Consider the following 19,699-nt stretch of genomic DNA (forward strand, 5'->3'; position numbering starts at 1 on the left):
CTGCAGAACCACGCGCGTGCGCAGAAGAGAGCCCGGAGGGGTCCGCGTGATAACGTGAGCAGGTCTGCTCTAAATAAATAACGTGTCATCATCTGAGCATTAGAAGAAGAATAATGAATCCTATTTGAATAAAGATTCAGTGATAATGAGTGTCATCATGATGAAATATTTCTTTTATATTTCTAGAGATATCAAAGTGCATGAGAGGATTAAACCCTCAGAGATGATAGAATGTATTATATATATATATATATATATATATATTCATGTATTGTTCTATAATAACATGGCTCATTAGTGTGTTGATAACGTATCATTTCATAAACACTCTGCTGAATGACATTTTTAATTTTTTTTTATAAAGATCTGAAATAAAAAATAAAATAAAATTATGTAATCACACCAGAGCTGACAGCACGTCACATGACCGCAGTGAAGGCACGTGATTGGACAAAAACTGGACCGAGAGTTGATTCAAAACAGAAATACACACACACACACACGCATAAAGACACACACACAGACACACATGAAGACACAAACACACATAAACACTCACACACACACACACACACACAAACATATATACACATAAAGTCACACACAAAGAGGAAGGCACGTGAGGAACACTAGGAGAGGAAACATGGACGTGAAAAAGGGGACGGGCATTTAACTGCTGCTCTGTCCTCGATGAGGACTCATGAGGAAGTGGAATCTGTGAACATGTCATCAAGACAGTCTAAACAAGCACACAGTCTGAGGGCACAGTTTGAGGACAGAGTCTGAGGGCAGAGTCTGAGGACACAGTCTGAGGACACGCAGTCTGAGGACACAGTCTGAGGGCAGAGTCTGAGGGCACAGTCTGAGGACATGCAGTCTGAGGACACACAGCCTGAGGACCACAGTCTGAGGACACAGTCTGAGGACACACAGCCTGAGGACACACGGTCTGAGGACACAGTCTGAGGACACAGCCCGAGGACACACAGCCTGAGGGCACAGTCTGAGGACATGCAGTCTGAGGACACACAGCCTGAGGACACACAGTCTGAGGACACACAGCCTGAGGACACAGTCTGAGGACCACAGTCTGAGGACACAGTCTGAGGACACACAGCCTGAGGACACAGCCTGAGGACACACAGCCTGAGGACACACGGTCTGAGGACACACAGTCTGAGGACACACAGCCTGAGGACCACAGTCTGAGGACACAGTCTGAGGACACAGTCTGAGGACACACAGCCTGAGGACACACGGTCTGAGGACACAGTCTGAGGACACAGTCTGAGGACACACAGTCTGAGGACACACAGTCTGAGGACCACAGTCTGAGGACACAGTCTGAGGACACACAGTCTGAGGACACAGCCTGAGGACACACAGCCGGAGGACACAGCCAGAGGACACATAGCCTGAGGACACACGGTCTGAGGACACAGTCTGAGGACACAGTCTGAGGACACACAGCCTGAGGACACACGGTCTGAGGACACAGCCTGAGGACACACAGTCTGAGGACACACAGCCTGAGGTCCTCCCCCATCCTTCCTCTACCTTTATCTCTATCTCTCTTTCACTGTTTCCTCCCTCCCTCTCTCTCATCATAGGGGAGGAGTCAGCAGGCAGCGGATGCTGTCAGGTTGCCGTGGTTTCACCCTCTTGTTTCTTGTGGCGGCTGTAGTCAGGGATGTATCTGTGTGTATGTGCGTGGCTGAAGGTTGTGTGAGATTTGTGTGTGTGTGTGTATATGGGTGAGAGAGAGAGAGCTGTGATTCTTACAACTGTCAGGATATATGACAGGAGGATGATAGGACGGAGGGAAGGATAAGAGAAAGGAAGGGAGGAAGGAGGTGTTGAAGGGTGGATGTGGATTAACGTCGCTGCAGAAGAGAATCACAGCGAGTCATCGTTTCCTCTGAGCTGCAGAGAGAACGATAGGAAGCTTCATCACTCCATCTTTGTTTGTGCACCGGCTGAAGGAGGCAGAGGAGGAGGCAAAAAGGGAGAGAAGGGTAGGAAGACAGGAGGAGGCAAAAGAGGAGAAAACGAAGCAGGGTAAGAAGGAGGAAAAGAAAGAGGAAAGGAGGGGGGGCAGCTGAGAGGTAGAAAGAAGGAAACACGGAAGGGGACACACAAGGCAATATGAAAGGAGTCACTAAAGGATGCAAACATTGAGGCAAAAAAGGTGATATTGAAGGAGACAATAAAGGAGACAATAAAGGAAACAAAAAGAAGAGATGGAGAGAGTCTAAGTCCTAACTGGTAAGCCTCCTCTTACCCCCTCCCTAAAGTTCACATGTTTAATGTGTTCACATGTTTAATGTGTTCATATGTTTAATGTGTTCACATGTTTAATGTGTTCACATGTTTAACGTGTTCACATGTGTTCATATGTTTAACGTGTTCACATGTGTTCATATGTTTAACGTGTTCACATGTGTTCATATGTTTAACGTGTTCACATGTGTTCATATGTTTAACGTGTTCACATGTGTTCACATGTTTAACGTGTTCACATGTGTTCACATGTGTTCACATGTGTTCACATGTGTTCACATGTGTTCACATGTTTAACGTGTTCACATGTGTTCACATGTTTAACGTGTTCACATGTGTTCACATGTTTAACGTGTTCACATGTGTTCACATGTTTAACGTGTTCACATGTGTTCACATGTTTAACGTGTTCACATGTGTTCACATGTTTAACGTGTTCACATGTTTAATGTGTTCACATGTTTAATGTGTTCACATGTTTAACGTGTTCACATGTTTAACGTGTTCACATGTGTTCACATGTTTAATGTGTTCACATGTTTAACGTGTTCACATGTGTTCACATGTTTAACGTGTTCACATGTTTAACGTGTTCACATGTGTTCACATGTTTAACGTGTTCACATGTGTTCACATGTTTAACGTGTTCACATGTGTTCACATGTTTAACGTGTTCACATGTGTTCACATGTTTAATGTGTTCACATGTTTAACGTGTTCACATGTGTTCACATGTTTAACGTGTTCACATGTGTTAACATGTTTAACGTGTTCACATGTGTTCACATGTTTAACGTGTTCACATGTGTTCACATGTTTAATGTGTTCACATGTTTAATGTGTTCATATGTTTAATGTGTTCACATGTTTAATGTGTTCACATGTTTAACGTGTTCACATGTGTTCACATGTTTAACGTGTTCACATGTGTTCACATGTTTAACGTGTTCACATGTGTTCACATGTTTAACGTGTTCACATGTTTAATGTGTTCACATGTTTAATGTGTTCACATGTTTAACGTGTTCACATGTGTTCACATGTTTAATGTGTTCACATGTTTAACGTGTTCACATGTGTTCACATGTTTAATGTGTTCACATGTTTAACGTGTTCACATGTTTAATGTGTTCACATGTTTAATGTGTTCACATGTTTAACGTGTTCACATGTTTAACGTGTTCACATGTGTTCACATGTTTAATGTGTTCACATGTTTAACGTGTTCACATGTGTTCACATGTTTAACGTGTTCACATGTGTTCACATGTTTAACGTGTTCACATGTGTTCACATGTTTAACGTGTTCACATGTGTTCACATGTTTAACGTGTTCACATGTGTTCACATGTTTAACGTGTTCACATGTGTTCACATGTTTAACGTGTTCACATGTGTTCACATGTTTAACGTGTTCACATGTTTAATGTGTTCACATGTTTAATGTGTTCACATGTTTAACGTGTTCACATGTGTTCATATGTTTAATGTGTTCACATGTTTAATGTGTTCACATGTTTAACGTGTTCACATGTGTTCACATGTTTAATATGTTCACATGTTTAACGTGTTCACATGTTTAATGTGTTCACATGTTTAATGTGTTCATATGTTTAATGTGTTCACATGTTTAACGTGTTCACATGTTTAACGTGTTCACATGTTTAACATGTTCACATGTTTAATGTGTTCACATGTTTAACATGTTCACATGTTTAATGTGTTCACATGTGTTCACATGTTTAATGTGTTCACATGTTTAACGTGTTCACATGTTTAATGTGTTCACATGTTTAATGTGTTCATATGTTTAATGTGTTCACATGTTTAATGTGTTCACATGTTTAACGTGTTCACATGTTTAACGTGTTCACATGTGTTCACATGTTTAACGTGTTCACTTGTGTTCACATGTTTAATGTGTTCACATGTTTAACGTGTTCACATGTTTAACATGACCATATGGATTCTATATTATGGTCCGCATAGGGACTTGAACTGGTGACCCTCCAGTTCCCAACCCAAGTCCCTATGCACTGAGATACTGTTGCCCCTCTGATGTATGAGACTAACAAACATTAACATGTTATCATACATAACACATGTTTGTTATTATATACAGTGTATACTGCTCTTATCCTATTCCCCTTTATCTTTTTCTCTTCCTCATTTCCTATCAGAGCGAAGCTGGTCCCCTCATCTTCTATATGTCCTCCTCCCCATCCCCCTCTGCCACTTCCTCTTTTCCTCTTCCTCTTTCACTCTACTTCCTCCACCCCTTCTTGTCTTCCACCTCCTCTTCCACCTCCCCTTGGGCTCTTCCACTTCTTGGCCTCTTCTTCTTCATCTACTCTTCCTCATCTGTGGACAGGAAGCATTACATCATGCTCCCCTGAGAGATGCTGCTGTTGCTAGGTTACCTTCAGCTGACTCCCTGTTCCATTTTTAGACCTACACTCAGAGAAGGTGGGGGAGGAGAGTGAGTGAGAGAGTGAGAGGGCGAGCGAGTGAGAGAGAGAGAGAGAGATAGAGACTGAGAGGGCGAGTGAGTGAGAGAGAGAGAGAGAGAGACACTGAGAGGGCAAGCGAGTGAGAGAGAGAGAGAGAAAAAGAGAGACAGAGAGTGGACTGCTGACTGGCAGGGTTTGAGTCCTCATCAGTTGTTTGTCCCACATGTGATCTTTAAAGTCAGCCTGTCTGCAGGATCCAGATGTGAGCCCCATCTTTACTCATTCAAATAAAATTTTCAGACACCGTCCATTCTCCACAGCTGAAAACCTCCCTTAGCTCGACCTCTTCATCGGTCTCCTATCCTCCTATCATCCCTGTCTCAGTTTTGTTTTTGTTTTGTTCTTTGCCTGGTCCCTCCACCATGTTACGTGTCATTGGGTCCCTTGAAAGGTGCTATATTACTTCAATCGACTATTGTACATTGAGTCCTTCATCTCTGGCTTTCATCAGGGAAAGTTGCTTGTCGTGGCTCAAGCGCCCAGCTCTCTTCATCAGCAGGCGAGCTGTGTCCAGCCAGCTTTGACCAAATTCATAGATTAGTCTCTGTTTTCTCCTTTCCTCCCTACGAGTTCTGTTTCAGGAACCCCTTTGGAGCCAAAATACCCCCAACTCTTCCCTACCCCACTCAAATCGTCCAGGCAGACCGGGGACTGTCCCAACAACAGATCCTCGCCCAGTTCACACGTGCAGACGTCGCCCTCTCGTCCAGGGACAGAGTGTCCTTCAGACATTGAAAATCCCCCTGACTGGAGATGAAAATATTAACGTCATCTGCATAAGCAGAGATTGTAGGGATGGTTCAATGCTGGGGCAAAGAGAGAACAAAACACTGTGCACCCTGATACAACTAACCAACCAAAGACATATCACCAAAGCCAAAAGCCCTGAGCGCATAAAAGCCTGGTGTGTGAGTCAGCATTACCAAAATGGTGGCCACCATAGTTTCTCCATAACTCCTCTTCCAAAACCAAAGGTGAATCTTCTCTTAGTGACTATTCACTCAATGTCTCCTCTCCCAGTGACTCTTCACTCAATGTCTCCTCTCCCAGTGACTCTTCACTCAATGTCTCCTCTTCACTCAATGTCTCCTCTCCCAGTGACCCTTCACTCAATGTCTCCTCTCCCAGTGACTCTTCACTCAATGTCTCCTCTCCCAGTGACTCTTCACTCAATGTCTCCTCTCCCAGTGACTCTTCACTCAATGTCTCCTCTTCACTCAATGTCTCCTCTCCCAGTGACTCTTCACTCAGTAACATCTGTTTTTCTGGTCCTCCTCTCAGGTCTCCTTGAGTCATGACGTCTCAAGAGGAGGCTTCTTCCTTCAGGAGGTTTTTTCAGTATGTGGAGGACAGTGGCCTTCGAACCTATGACGGTCTGGTGATCCAAAATGCTTCAGATATTGCCAGAGAGAGCGACCGCATCCGCAACCAGACTAACTGGGCCTACCTGCAGGAGAAACACCAGAAGAAGAGACGGCAGGAAGATGCCATCAAGAGGTGATAAACAGAAACACTTGTTGCCCCCTCAGTGCTCTGTCTGGCTGTCCCCTGCCCCTCATTGCTCTGTCTGGCTGTCCCCTGCCCCTCATTGCTCTGTCTGGCTGTCCCCTGCCCCTCAGTGCTTTGTCTGGCTGTCCCCTGCCCCTCAGTGCTCTGTCTGGCTGCCCCCTGCCCCTCAGTGCTCTGTACCCCTGTCCCCTGCCCCTCAGTGCTCTGTCTGGCTGTCCCCTGCCCCTCAGTGCTTTGTCTGGCTGTCCCCTGCCCCTCAGTGCTCTGTCTGGCTGTCCCCTGACCCTCAGTGCTCTGTCTGGCTGTCCCCTGCCCCTCATTGCTCTGTCTGGCTGTCCCCTGCCCCTCATTGCTCTGTCTGGCTGCCCCCTGCCCCTCAGTGCTCTGTCTGGCTGCCCCCTGCCCCTCAGTGCTCTGTCTGGCTGTCCCCTGCCCCTCAGTGCTCTGTCTGGCTGCCCCCTGCCCCTCAGTGCTCTGTACCCCTGTCCCCTGCCCCTCAGTGCTCTGTACCCCTGTCCCCTGCACCTCAGTGCTCTGTCTGGCTGTCCCCTGCCCCTCATTGCTCTGTCTGGCTGTCCCCTGCCCCTCAGTGCTTTGTCTGGCTGCCCCCTGACCCTCAGTGCTCTGTACCCCTGCCCCCTGCCCCTCAGTGCTCTGTACCCCTGTCCCCTGCCCCTCAGTGCTCTGTCTGGCTGTCCCCTGCCCCTCAGTGCTCTGTCTGGCTGTCCCCTGCCCCTCAGTGCTCTGTACCCCTGTCCCCTGCCCCTCAGTGCTCTGTACCCCTGTCCCCTGCCCCTCATTGCTCTGTCTGGCTGTCCCCTGCCCCTCATTGCTCTGTCTGGCTGTCCCCTGCCCCTCATTGCTCTGTACGCCTGCCCCTCAGTGCTCTGTCTGGCTGTCCTGAGGGGAGTAGGGTTAGATGGATTTTAAGTAGATGTGTTAGTTCTTGTGTTTTTGAGGTTGTAATGCATGTCACAGCCCTGTTGTTGAGTTCCATTAGATTGGATGTGGGGACACCGAATATTGTGTCCTTTTATTTCAACAGGTAACATGTCGAAGAAGCAGGTGGAAGAGTAGAGGTGGAACAGTACAGCAGGATTGGTTGGATCAGGCTATATAGAGCAGCAGGAGAAGATGGAGGGCATCAAAAAGTCCTTTCCGTTTGCAGAGGTTCAAACATTTAAAATAAACAAGTAATAATAAATAAATAGAAAGGGGGCCTTTGATTGGTTGGGATGAATATAATACAAGATGTTTGATGACTCATAATTTTATTTGTAATTCTAATTTATTCAAACACACCTTTTATAGAAGAGATGCAGCTGCTTAACATTCAGGGAAAAGGGAGTGAGTGCACTGGTTTATTGTCAAAACCAAGAAAATCCAAACACACATGAAGACATCTCAAACTCAAGGCAGGTAAACCACAGTTTAATAACATGTTCTATTGAAGTTACAGGAAACTTAAAGTATCTAGAAGTTTTAGAATAAAGGTCTTCCAAAGCAGCAGGCATTACTGAAAGAGGGCGCCATATCTCCAAAACGCGACACAACTGAAGCAGTAGGGTTGTGCTCCATTCAGTTTCTGACAACATGAAGGGAGTCTATGTTTTATACAGTTCTTTTTGATTGGTTGATAATAAATGGCTCAACTCTTTACTCTTTATTTTTTCCAATTGGTCTATTCAGGATAAGCGAAGATGTTGCCATGGCAACAGAAGGGACATACTCTGGGAAACATTTCAGGATGGGATTCATGACAATGCCAGCACCACAGGATCGTCTGCCCCCTCCCAGTCAGGGCTTCACTGTCCGATCACAGTCCCTCCACTCAGTGGGGGGCGGAGACGACGACTCCAACCAAAACCCCAAACTACCCCCACCCAAACCCCGGAGAGACCCCAACACCAAACTGAGCGACAGCTCCGAGACCATGAATGGCTCTGCACCGGCAAGTAGGAAGGACTCCCACGACACCAGAGAGATTGTGGAGCATGCTGAAGGTAAGAACACAGCAAAATGCCTGCTGGTTAAACCTGACACCTGCTGGTAAAAACTAACAACTGCTGGTAATAGCTGATACATGCAGGTGAAAAAAAAAAACGTGAAAACAAATGTGGTTAGTAACTGAGATTTACAGATAGCGACATGCAGTAATATAATGTGAATACAGAGAGAGAGGGGGGGGGGGGGGAGCGATAAAAGCTCAAGGTGCCAGTTCCCCCGGTAGTCTACGCCTAAAGCAGCATGACTAGGAGCTGTTCCATAACTGCGCCAGCCCTAACTATAAGCTTTATCAAAAAGGAAAGTTTTAAGTCTATTCTTATAAGTACAGAGTGTGTCTGCCTCCCGGACCCTGACTGGTAGATGATTTGAAAAGAGAGGGCCTGATAACTGAAGGCTCTACCTCCCATAGTACATTTAGAGACTGTACCAAGAGCAGGACTGATAACTGAAGGCTCTACCTCCCATAGTACATTTAGAGACTGTACCAAGAGCAGGACTGATAACTGAAGGCTCTACCTCCCATAGTACACTTAGAGACTGTACCACAAGCAGGCCTGATAACTGAAGGCTCTACCTCCCATAGTACACTTAGAGACCGTAGGTACCATGAGCAGGCCTGATAACTGAAGGCTCTACCTCCCATAGTACATTTAGAGACGGTAGGTACCACGAGCAGGTCTGATAACTGAAGGCTCTACCTCCCATAGTACATTTAGAGACCGTAGGTACCACAAGCAGGCCTGATAACTGAAGGCTCTACCTCCCATAGTACATTTAGAGACTGTAGGTTCCCACGAGCAGGTCTGATAACTGAAGGCTCTACCCACCATAATATGTTTAGAGACTGTAGGTACCACGAGCAGGCCTGATAACTGAAGGCTCTACCTCCCATAGTACATTTAGAGACTGTACCACGAGCAGGTCTGATAACTGAAGGCTCTACCTCCCATAGTACATTTAGAGACTGTACCACGAGCAGGCCTGATAACTGCAGGCTCTACCTCCCATAGTACATTTAGAGACTGTACCACGAGCAGGCCTGATAACTGAAGGCTCTACCTCCCATAGTACATTTAGAGACCGTAGGTACCATGAGCAGGCCTGATAACTGAAGGCTCTACCCACCATAATATGTTTAGAGACTGTAGGTACCATGAGCAGGCCTGATAACTGAAGGCTCTACCCACCATAATATGTTTAGAGACTGTAGGTACCACGAGCAGGCCTGATAACTGAAGGCTCTACCTCCCATAGTACACTTAGAGACCGTAGGTACCACGACCAGGCCTGATAACTGAAGGCTCTACCTCCCATAGTACATTTAGAGACTGTAGGTTCCCACAAGCAGGCCTGATAACTGAAGGCTCTACCTCCCATAGTACATTTAGAGACTGTAGGTACCACGAGCAGGCCTGATAACTGAAGGCTCTACCTCCCATAGTACACTTAGAGACCGTAGGTACCACGAGCAGGCCTGATAACTGAAGGCTCTACCTCCCATAGTACATTTAGAGACTGTAGGTTCCCACAAGCAGGCCTGATAACTGAAGGCTCTACCCACCATAATATATTTAGAGACTGTAGGTACCACGAGCAGGCCTGATAACTGAAGGCTCTACCTCCCATAGTACACTTAGAGACCGTAGGTACCACGAGTAGGCCTGCATTCTGGGACCGTAATGTTCTCAAACGGTAGTACGGCACTAGTAGCTCTTTAAGATAAGATGGTGCCTGGCCATTTAGAGCTTTGTAAGTGAGAAGAAGGATCTTGAATTCTATTCTAGACTGTATAGGGAGCCAGTGCAGAGAAGCCAACACAGGAGTAATGTGGTCCCTTTTCCTAGTTCTAGTCAGTACATGAGCTGCAGCGTTCTGGACTAGTTGAAGAGTTTTTGGAGACTTACCAGAGCACCCTGACAAAAGAGAATTACAATAATCCAACCTGGAGGTAACAGGTGACAGGATATTCCTGATCTTGGATATATTACGAAGGTGAAAATAGGCTGTCCTTGAAATTTGCTTGATGTGAGAGTTAAAGGACATATCTTGATCAAATAGGTGACCTAACCCTAACCCTAACCCTAACCCAGACACTGAACCATTTACCAGAACTCTTGCAGACGGAGATCTATATAGGAGCTTAACCCATGTAGTGAAACCAGAAACCAAACCAAATCTGTTAAGAACATCAAATAGATACTCCCACTCCACCCGATCAAAAGCCTTTTCTGCATCCAATGAAACAGCAAGAATCCTTTTCTTTGTATTTTGTGAAAATTGTATAACATTCAGTAGCCGATGGACATTGGAGTGGGAGTACCTACCTTTTATAAACCCTGTCTGGTCTGATCCAACCAAGATGGGCAAGACCTCCTCCAGTCTTCGAGCCAGAAGCTTGGATAATATTTTGCTATCAACTCCGAGTAAGCTTATTGGTCTGTAAGAAGCATAGCTATCTGAGGGTTTATCTTTTTTTTAAATCAAGGAGATATGGGCAAGATTTAGAGTTGTTGGAAGTGTTCCCCTTTCAAAAGATTCTATAAACATTTTAGTTAAAGGTCCAACCACCAACCTGGACATTTTTTTATAAAATTCAGGGCCGAACCCGTCAGGACCTGGGGCTTTTCCACTTTGTAGAGATTTAATAGTATCCAGTACTTCCTCTGTTGTGATTGGTCTGCATAGATCATTTCTGTTTGTTTCAGACAGAGTTGGGAGATTTATTTTATCAAAAAATCGTTTTCTCAGCAGCGAAGTATTTTGACACTCAGAAGAGTAAAGGTTTTGGTAAAATGTTTTCATTATTTTACTTATAACTTTGGTTTCAAAATGTTGTTTCCCCTTGAAATCTTTGAGTGATGGGATTACACAAGACCCTGCCCGGAATTTTGCGAGACTGGCAAGGAGCCTGCCAGGTTTGTTTCCAGATTAAAATAATCTATGCTTAGCAAAATAAAATAGCTGATTCTGCCTTTTGGGTTAGAAGTTGATCTAAGGCAGAGCGCGCTGCTTCTAATTTTTTAAACACAGATACGGAGGAAGAGGCTTTAAAGACTCTATCCAAGGTTTTAATTTGCTGCTCAAGCTCTAACTGTTTCGCTAGTGTATTTTCCCTCTTAGCAGCTGTATAAGAAATGATGCCCCCCCTCAGAAAAGCCTTGCCTGTTTCCCATAAAGTAGATGTAGATACATCAGGTGATTCATTAGTGGAAATAAAAAGTTCCCATTGTTTTTCTAAATATGTTACAAATTCAGGATCGCTGAGAAGAGATGGATTTAGGCACCAGTGTCTAGATAGAGGGTCATAATAAGGTGGTAGGAGTTCTATAGAAACTAATGAATGATCCGAAAGGACACATGCATCAATAGAGCAGGATTTAGTCCTGTCGAGTGTTGATCTTGAAACAAATAAATAGTCAATTCTTGAGAAAGACCGATGAGGGCGAGAGAAAAAAGTAAAATCTTTCTCTCAAGGATTAATGATTCTCCATGCATCAAATAAGCCTAGATCTAGACATAGATCCTTTGTGGCTTTTGCCATCCTGGATAGAGGTAAAGTTTTAGATGGACTGTGGTCCATTTCTGGAACCAATCCGCAATTGAAATCTCCTCCTAATATAACAAAAGGGGGGCAAATAGAAGATATATCAGCCAGTAACTTTGAATAAAATGAGCTGTGAAAAATATTGGGGGCATAAGCACTTCCCATGAGAACATGTTCTCCATATAAAAACCCAGTAATTACAACATACCTTCCTTCTGTATCGTGAATAACTTTTTCAAGTTTAAAACTCATATTTTTGTGGATGAGAATTGCCACCCCTCTGCTTTTTGAGTTGAATGAGGAATAAAAGATTTGGCCGACCCAATCACGTTTTAATTTCAGGTGTTCAAGGTCTGTAAGGTGGGTCTCTTGTAATAGTGCCACTTGTACCTTGTCTTTTTTGAGCATAGAAAGAATTTTACGTCTCTTTACCACATTATTGATCCCTTTGACATTTAGGATAGGATAGGATAATACTTTATTGATCCCCAGAGGGGAAATTCAGGTGTTACAGCAGCACAGACAAGAAAGCTTGAAAATACACATTAAACAGAATAGATAAGATAAATAAAAATAAAAACGGGGTATATACAGTACAAAATGAATGATGAAGTTAACTGGGGGGAATTGAGAATTGAGGCAGTATGTGCAGAGAATGACAAGATAAAGTGACAAGTGATTAAAGTGACTTGGTATGATAAATAGTAAAGTAATGTGAACAGCAGAGCAGAGAGGCAGTGTTGTACCACAGTAATGCAGAGTGCAGATATATAATATAATGTAATATAATATAATATAATATAGTGCAATATGAACAATATAGTGTAATATAATGAAATGTTATATAATATAGACTAATATAATAAAAATATATAGAATGTACAGTATATATGTATATATATATATATATATTGATGCTAAATAATAATAATAATACAATGATAATAATGAAGCAGGTCATGTGGGTAGTGTTTTTATGGGGGTGAAGTTTTGTGTCAAGGACATACTGTTATTGTTGTCATAGGCTGCTGTTGTACAGTCTTATGGCAGTGGGCACAAAGGAGCGCCTGAAACGCTCTGTTTTGCACCTGGGGGGAGGAGGCGTTGGCTGAAGGAGCTGCCCATCTGCCACAGCTCACCATGTAGGGGGTGAGAGGAGTTATCCAGGATGGATAAGATTTTGTCCTTCATCCTCCTCTCACCCACTGTCTCCAAACTGTCCAGATCAAGACCCACTACAGAGCGGGCCTTCCTCACCAGCTAGTTCAGCCTGTTTGCCTCACCAGTCTTGATGCCACCCCACCAGCACGCCACAGCAAAGAAGAGGGCGCTGGCCACCACAGACTGGTAGAAGGTCTTCAGGAGTCTGTTGCAGACACTGAACGATCTGAGTCTCCTCAGGAAGAACATCCTGCTCTGTCCCTTCCTGAAGAGGGCGTCAGAGTTGTGAGTCCAGTCCAGTTTATTGTTGATGTGGACCCCAAGGTACTTGTATGAGTCCACCCTCTCCACTTCCTCCCCCTGGATGATGACTGGGGCAGGGGGCTCTTCTTCTTCCGGTAGTCCACTACCACCTCCTTTGTTTTGCTGATGTTGAGCTTCAGGTGGTTGCTTTCACACCATGTGACGAAGCTCTCTAACAGTCCTCTGTACTCCTTCTCGTCGTCATCAGTGATGCACCCAACAATGGAGGAGTCGTCGGAAAACTTTTGGAGGTGGCAGGAACCAGAGTTAAACCTGAAGTCTGATGTGAAGAGAGTGAAGAGAAAAGGCCCCAGAACAGTTCCTTGAGGTACTCCTGTGTTGCCCGTCACTACATCAGATACACAGCCGTCGACTCTGACATACTGTGGCTGGCCCGTGAGGTAGTTAAAAATCCAAGCTGTGGTGTCAGGGTGCAGCTGCATATCCAGCAGTTTGTCCCTCAGGAGGCAGGGCTGGATGGTATTGAAAGCACTGGAGAAGTCAAAGAACATGACTCTCACCTGCATCTCCAGGTGTGACAGGGCTTTGTGGGTCAGGAAGATGATAGCATCCTCCACACCAATGTGCCTCTGATATGCAAACTGCAATGTATCCTGGAAAGCAGTGAGCAGGGTCCTCAGGTGCTGGAGAACCAGCCTCTCAAATGTCTTCATGACATGTGACGTGAGTGCCACAGGTCTGTAGTCATTGAGAGCGCTGGGACGACCTTTCTTTGGAATTGGGACGATGCAATAATGTGATCATTTTAATGTTACTCATTATGTAGCGTGTTTATCTGACAAGAAAAAATAAAATAAGACAATTTAACCTGATATATAACCCACTGTATGTAAAAAAAGATCGATTCAGTGTGCTGACATAAACATATCCATCACCTAAAGATGGAAGAACCAGAACCTTCTCCATGCTCAGAACACTATGCAAATATAAAGCCGGCATAAGAGCATGAAGTGTATGAAGTAACAAAACAGAACAAAAACCAAAAGCTACCAGATGGGTAGTACTATAGGAGCACATGCTGCCAGAAGGAGTCATCACTTCTGGAGGGGAGAAAGCAAAACAAAACAAAAATCCCTCCATATCCACTCCCGTCCCCACAACATAAAGTTATTACATGCCTCTTATATTTGGCATTTAATTACCATAAAGCTTCTATGGCCATAATATTTGAGAAATAAAAAGAGAAAGAAGAGGGCCCCTTGATTGTTATCAATATTTTAGCCAGACAAAAGAGAGACTGCTTCACACCAAGAGACACACTTGGGAAAGACAAAATATAGTTTAGCCATGTTAGCATTTAGATTATTACAGTCTTATATTTAAGAGCTGTTTCAAAATGAAGTTACTGCTGTAACAAAAGAAAGGAAATGAATCATGTCCATATAAAACCCCAGATCAAACTAGAAGAGAGCTATGGTTAACAAGTGACTACTGACCAGATTTATTCCAGTGTGTTGATAAAGTTATCTGCATCTCTCTGTGTTTCAAACCGGGAAGCGCATGTTAAACCGCATGTTGTGGATTAGGGCTCGACACACATGGTTAAACGCGCGTCGCCTCTCTCGAACCACAGAAGATAAATCCTGGTGTATAAAGATCCGTTGTCCTTCGTATTCCAGGTTAGGCGTTGCCCTCACTGCTGCCATTATCCTCAGTTTATCCCTGGAGTTGTGCAGACGGATGATCACCAGGCGAGGGCGTGCGCCCCGCGGCCCCGAGCTCCGATGTGCCCGGTCAATTTTAATACGGCTCTTGGTACCTGGTTCCATGTCATCTATGCCATCAGCCATCACCTTCATTTTCTTCTCTGCATCGGCGAGTCTTGCCTCCAGAACGGCCACCGTGTCCTCCACATCCGATACTCTCTGTTCAGCCGCGGTAATGCGTTTGGACTGGCTTTCCAGGGTCGTGGACATTTTTTCCAAAGTCTCAGAGAACTTAGAAAGTTTTTTTTCCATAACGTCGCTAAAGTTCTGAGTTGCCTCGTGAATTAAAGCTGTGGCGTCCATTGTTGGCAGGGTTTTGCCACCTTCGTTCGTAGTGCTCGTTTGGCTAGCAGTTGTAGCAGCTGTTGACTTGCGTGGTTGAATTTTCGTCTGTTTCGACATCTCTTGTCACTTAAGGGGGTACCTTTCTTCCTTTCTTCGTTGTTACAACAATGTGTTGACGTAATAAGCTAAACTGGTTACATTAGACCGTATCAAATATAATTAAAATAGAGTGGGAGCGGGAGCTCAGTGAAAACACGTCCTCTAGCCAGCCATCGTCACGTGACCCCCCCCCCACTGACATGTATAGCAGGAGAGACTAGGAGATGGAGACGCAGAAAAAGAAGCCATCGTAAATTAAGCTAACTGCTAAGCTAGGCTGAGGGTAGGTAGCTAAAATAAAGAAAAAGATTTAGCAGATTAGTCGCTAGAGAGCAAGAGTGCTTTTTGATTTGGTTTCCAATAGTTTAGAGAATTGATAGAGTAATGATACAGGCCTGTAGTTGGTGAATTGTTGTCTATATAAAGGAATCACTTTAATTTCTGCTGACAGATAAAGTTTACTGGGTTTGCAATATTGTTAATGACACCCTTCACTAATGTCATATTGATTCCTACAGTCAGTAGATGTTTTATTCTTATTTTATCTATATGTATGATTTAGTTTGTTTCTATCACGTCAAGTTAGATTGTGCTTGCATTTCCTGCATAGTTTTCTGAAATTCTGTGTGTTTGTGTATGTTTGCGATTTTATCTATGATGCCACGGTTGTATTCAGATCATTACGATAGTTATGATGAATGCTGAATATGATGATGATGTACTGTGACAGGTTAAACCTGACTCATGTCTTAAAGGGACAGTACCTGACTCAGACTGTACAGAATGAAGTGATGGAGCCGCCAGCTCCTCAGCTCTTAATATTTTTGTCTGTCTGCAGCTAAATGCCACCTTTACAGTGAAGACTTCAAAAAGATGCCTCCACCTAAACCCAAACGGAACCCAAACACTCAGCTCAGCACCTCTTTTGATGAATCTTACATACGTAGCCATGGAAACAAGAAATCGTCATTGCGTTGGGACAGTTCGTTGTCTCAGAGTCAGAGTCCTGCGTCTCGAGACACGGATGATGAGGAACCGGTCTACATTGAGATGGTGGGAAACATCCTGCGAGAGGTTAAATGTCAGGAAGCTTTGGATGACGAGCAGAATGAGTCTGTGTATGAGGAGATGAAGTACCCGATGGAGGACTTCCTGCAGGAGGCCCACTCTGCATTCATGGATCCTGAAGGATGGTCATCTCGGGACTCTATTTTTGACATTCCTCCACCCTTCCCCAACCTCCTGACCCACCGCCCACCGTTGCTCGTCTTCCCCCCTGCTCCCGCTCAATGCTCCCCGAATTCTGATGAGTCCCCGCTGACCCCTTTAGAAGTCACCCGCCTACCCATGATGGATAACGTCTCATACAGTAAGTCGGGCGGTGTCGAACAGGCACAGACCTCCAGCCACCACCGGAAAGAAAAAGACCGGCATCAGGACAGAGAACAAAACAGAGAAAGGGATCTAACCTCCACCCACACCATCACTTCCTCTGGCCGCTCGTCTGCACCGCCCCTCCCCTCAAACTTTTATAAGTCCTCTAATTCAGCCCACGGTGGTCATGGTTACCCCCGCAGCCAATCAGCATGCCCATCTCCAGTGAGCATGGGTCGCTCTCTGACTCCTCTAAGCTTAAAGAGACCGCCACCCTACGACGTTCTGATGGCAGGAGGAAGCATGCCTCGCTCCTCCTCTTCATCTTCCTCCTCCTCCCAAAGGGCAGGGGAAGGCGGGGCCAAACTCAGTAACTCCTCCTCTACCCACGGCTCCATGCAGAACATGTCGATGAGGTCACAAACTCCAACAAGCCCATTGGATGATCTCAACAACATGTTTACATCAGGGAGAAAGGTGATGAAGAAAGGCAGCAGGAAAAGCCGCAACAGTGAAGGTAAATACTGCATCAGTACTTCATTAGTACATGACCTAAATACTGCATCAGTACTTCATTAGTACATGACCTAACCCAAGTACATTATCTGAACAAGTTAATTCTGATCCTGAACAAGTTAAACCTGATCCTGAACAAGTTAAACCTGATCCTGAACAGGTTTGATCTTTCATATTTGATGGTTTTAGTCTCACAAACAGTCGATGTGTTCTTGCTCCATTGCTTTGCAGGAGACTCCAGATCTCTTCCCAGACAGCATAGTAAAGACAGAGACGGACAGTCCAGTCCAGTGTCAGGCAGGATGGGGAGATCATCCGTCAGCCCCACCATGATGCTGTGTGGAGGAGGAGCAGGAGGAGCAGGTGAGTTATTGCTCATATTAACTGTGAGGATAATAACAGGAGGTCAGAGGTCGGGTAGGTTATTTGTCTGCCTTCACTGACCCTGACCTCAGAGATAATACTGAGTTTCTCTGAGTGCGTTCAGATAAAGGGGCAGATATCAGATATCAGTCTCTATTGTAGGATGATCCCTTGTAGAACTAATCATATCTTTGATACAAAACGTGAAAGAAACACAAAGACTCTCTCTCAACATCAGCTCACACACCTCTGTGATCTGATTGGTCAGTGGGCAAAGTTTCATGCAGTTTGATTTCTTATCCTGAACATAACCTGCTCTGGGGCAGATCAGGTGTTCATAGTCTTGAAGACTCTGAGTTAACCCTGAAGTTACCATGGCAACAGAACCTGAGCTAAGTGTTACCTGTCAGGACGACCACAATGTTTTTTTCCCCTGCAGAATCAAAGTCGGCTTGTAAACTCGGCCGATCAGCTTCAACGTCAGGCGTACCTTCCCCAGGTGGGACGCCACAACGCCATCAGCAGCTCCACCCCGCCCTCAGCCAGGTAACACACCTGTGAAACAGCTATTTGTCAATTCTACCTGTCTGTCTGTCCAATGTCTGTTTGTCTCTATGTCTGTTTAATTGTCTGTCTGTCTGTCTGTCTGTCTGTCTGTCTGTCTGTCTTTATGTCTGTGTGTCTGTCTGTCTGTCTGTCTGTCTGTCTGTCTGTCTGTCTGTTTGTGTGTGTGTGTGTGTCTGTCTGTCTATGTGTCTGTCTGTCTGTGTGTCTGTCTGTGTGTCTGTCTGTTTGTCTGTCTGTCTGTTTGTGTGTGTGTGTGTGTGTCTGTCTGTCTGTCTGTCTGTCTGTCTGTTTGTGTGTGTGTGTGTGTCTGTCTGTCTGTGTGTCTGTCTGTCTGTCTGTCTGTCTGTCTGTCTGTCTGTTTGTGTGTGTGTGTGTGTCTGTCTGTCTGGCTATGTGTCTGTCTGTGTCTGTCTGTCTCTCTGTCTTTATGTCTGTGTGTCTGTGTGTCTGTCTGTCTGTCTGTGTGTCTGTCTGTCTGTCTGTCTCTATGTCTGTTTAATTGTCTGTCTGTCTGTCTGTCTGTCTGTCTGTCTGTCTCTATGTCTGTTTAATTGTCTGTCTGTCTGTCTGTGTGTCTGTCTGTCTGTCTGTCTGTCTGTCTGTCTGTCTGTCTGTCTCTCTGTCTGTCTCTATGTCTGTTTACCTGTCTGCCTGATCATACATAAAAACTAAATGTACATCTCTTCACATAGGATTGAACTTTAACAACGATCAACTGACTGAACAATGAAAAGTAAACAAGTAAATATTTGATCAAGTCAATATATTAACAACAAAACTTGAGTAAACATGTGGGTTTGTAAACATGTGATCTTGTAAACATGTGATCATGTAAACATGTGATCATGTAAATATGTGATCATGTAAACATGTGATCTTGTAAACATGTGATCATGTAAACATGTGATCATGTAAATATGTGATCTTGTAAACATGTGATCATGTAAACATGTGATCATGTAAATATGTGATCATGTAAACATGTGATCATGTAAATATGTGATCTTGCAAACATGTGATCGTGTAAACATGTGATCGTGCAAACATGTGATCATGTAAACATGTGATCATGTAAACATGTGATCATGTAAATATGTGATCATGTACACATGTGATCATGTAAATATGTGATCATGTAAACATGTGATCGTGCAAACATGTGATCATGTAAATATGTGATCATGTAAACATGTGATCATGTAAATATGTGATCATGTACACATGTGATCATGTAAACATGTGATCATGTAAATATGTGATCATGTAAACATGTGATCATGTAAATATGTGATCATGTATACATGTGATCATGTATACATGTGATTGTGCAAACATGTGATCTTGTAAATATGTGATCTTGTAAACATGTGATTATGTATACATGTAATTGTGTAAACATGTGATCATGTAAACACGTAAACAGAGCGTTTCCTTTGACTTGATTCCTTTTGTAT

General features: G+C 44.3%; 1 protein-coding gene across 2 annotated transcripts in view; it reads left to right on the forward strand.

Moving 5' to 3' along the window:
• The first annotated feature begins 1,635 nt into the window (after positions 1-1,635).
• nyap2a (neuronal tyrosine-phosphorylated phosphoinositide-3-kinase adaptor 2a) overlaps positions 1,636-19,699 on the forward strand; it is an 18,094-nt gene continuing 30 nt past the window's right edge. Inside the window, exons 1-6 of one of the 2 annotated variants that reach the window (XM_061047396.1) lie at positions 1,636-2,265; positions 6,072-6,287; positions 7,989-8,302; positions 16,264-17,316; positions 17,547-18,224; positions 18,938-19,699. The exon at positions 18,938-19,699 is cut by the window's right edge and continues 30 nt beyond it. In XM_061047396.1, the coding sequence (XP_060903379.1) occupies positions 6,085-6,287; positions 7,989-8,302; positions 16,264-17,316; positions 17,547-17,758 (1,782 nt within the window). In that variant the 5' untranslated portion in view covers positions 1,636-2,265; positions 6,072-6,084 and the 3' untranslated portion in view covers positions 17,759-18,224; positions 18,938-19,699. Of the gene's footprint in view, positions 2,266-4,983; positions 5,765-6,071; positions 6,288-7,988; positions 8,303-16,263; positions 17,317-17,546; positions 18,225-18,937 lie in introns of those variants that run through there. The other variant, XM_061047397.1, reaches the window with a different exon arrangement.

Source organism: Labrus mixtus, chromosome 9 (assembly GCF_963584025.1).
Source record: "Labrus mixtus chromosome 9, fLabMix1.1, whole genome shotgun sequence".
Lineage (NCBI taxonomy): Eukaryota > Metazoa > Chordata > Actinopteri > Labriformes > Labridae > Labrus > Labrus mixtus.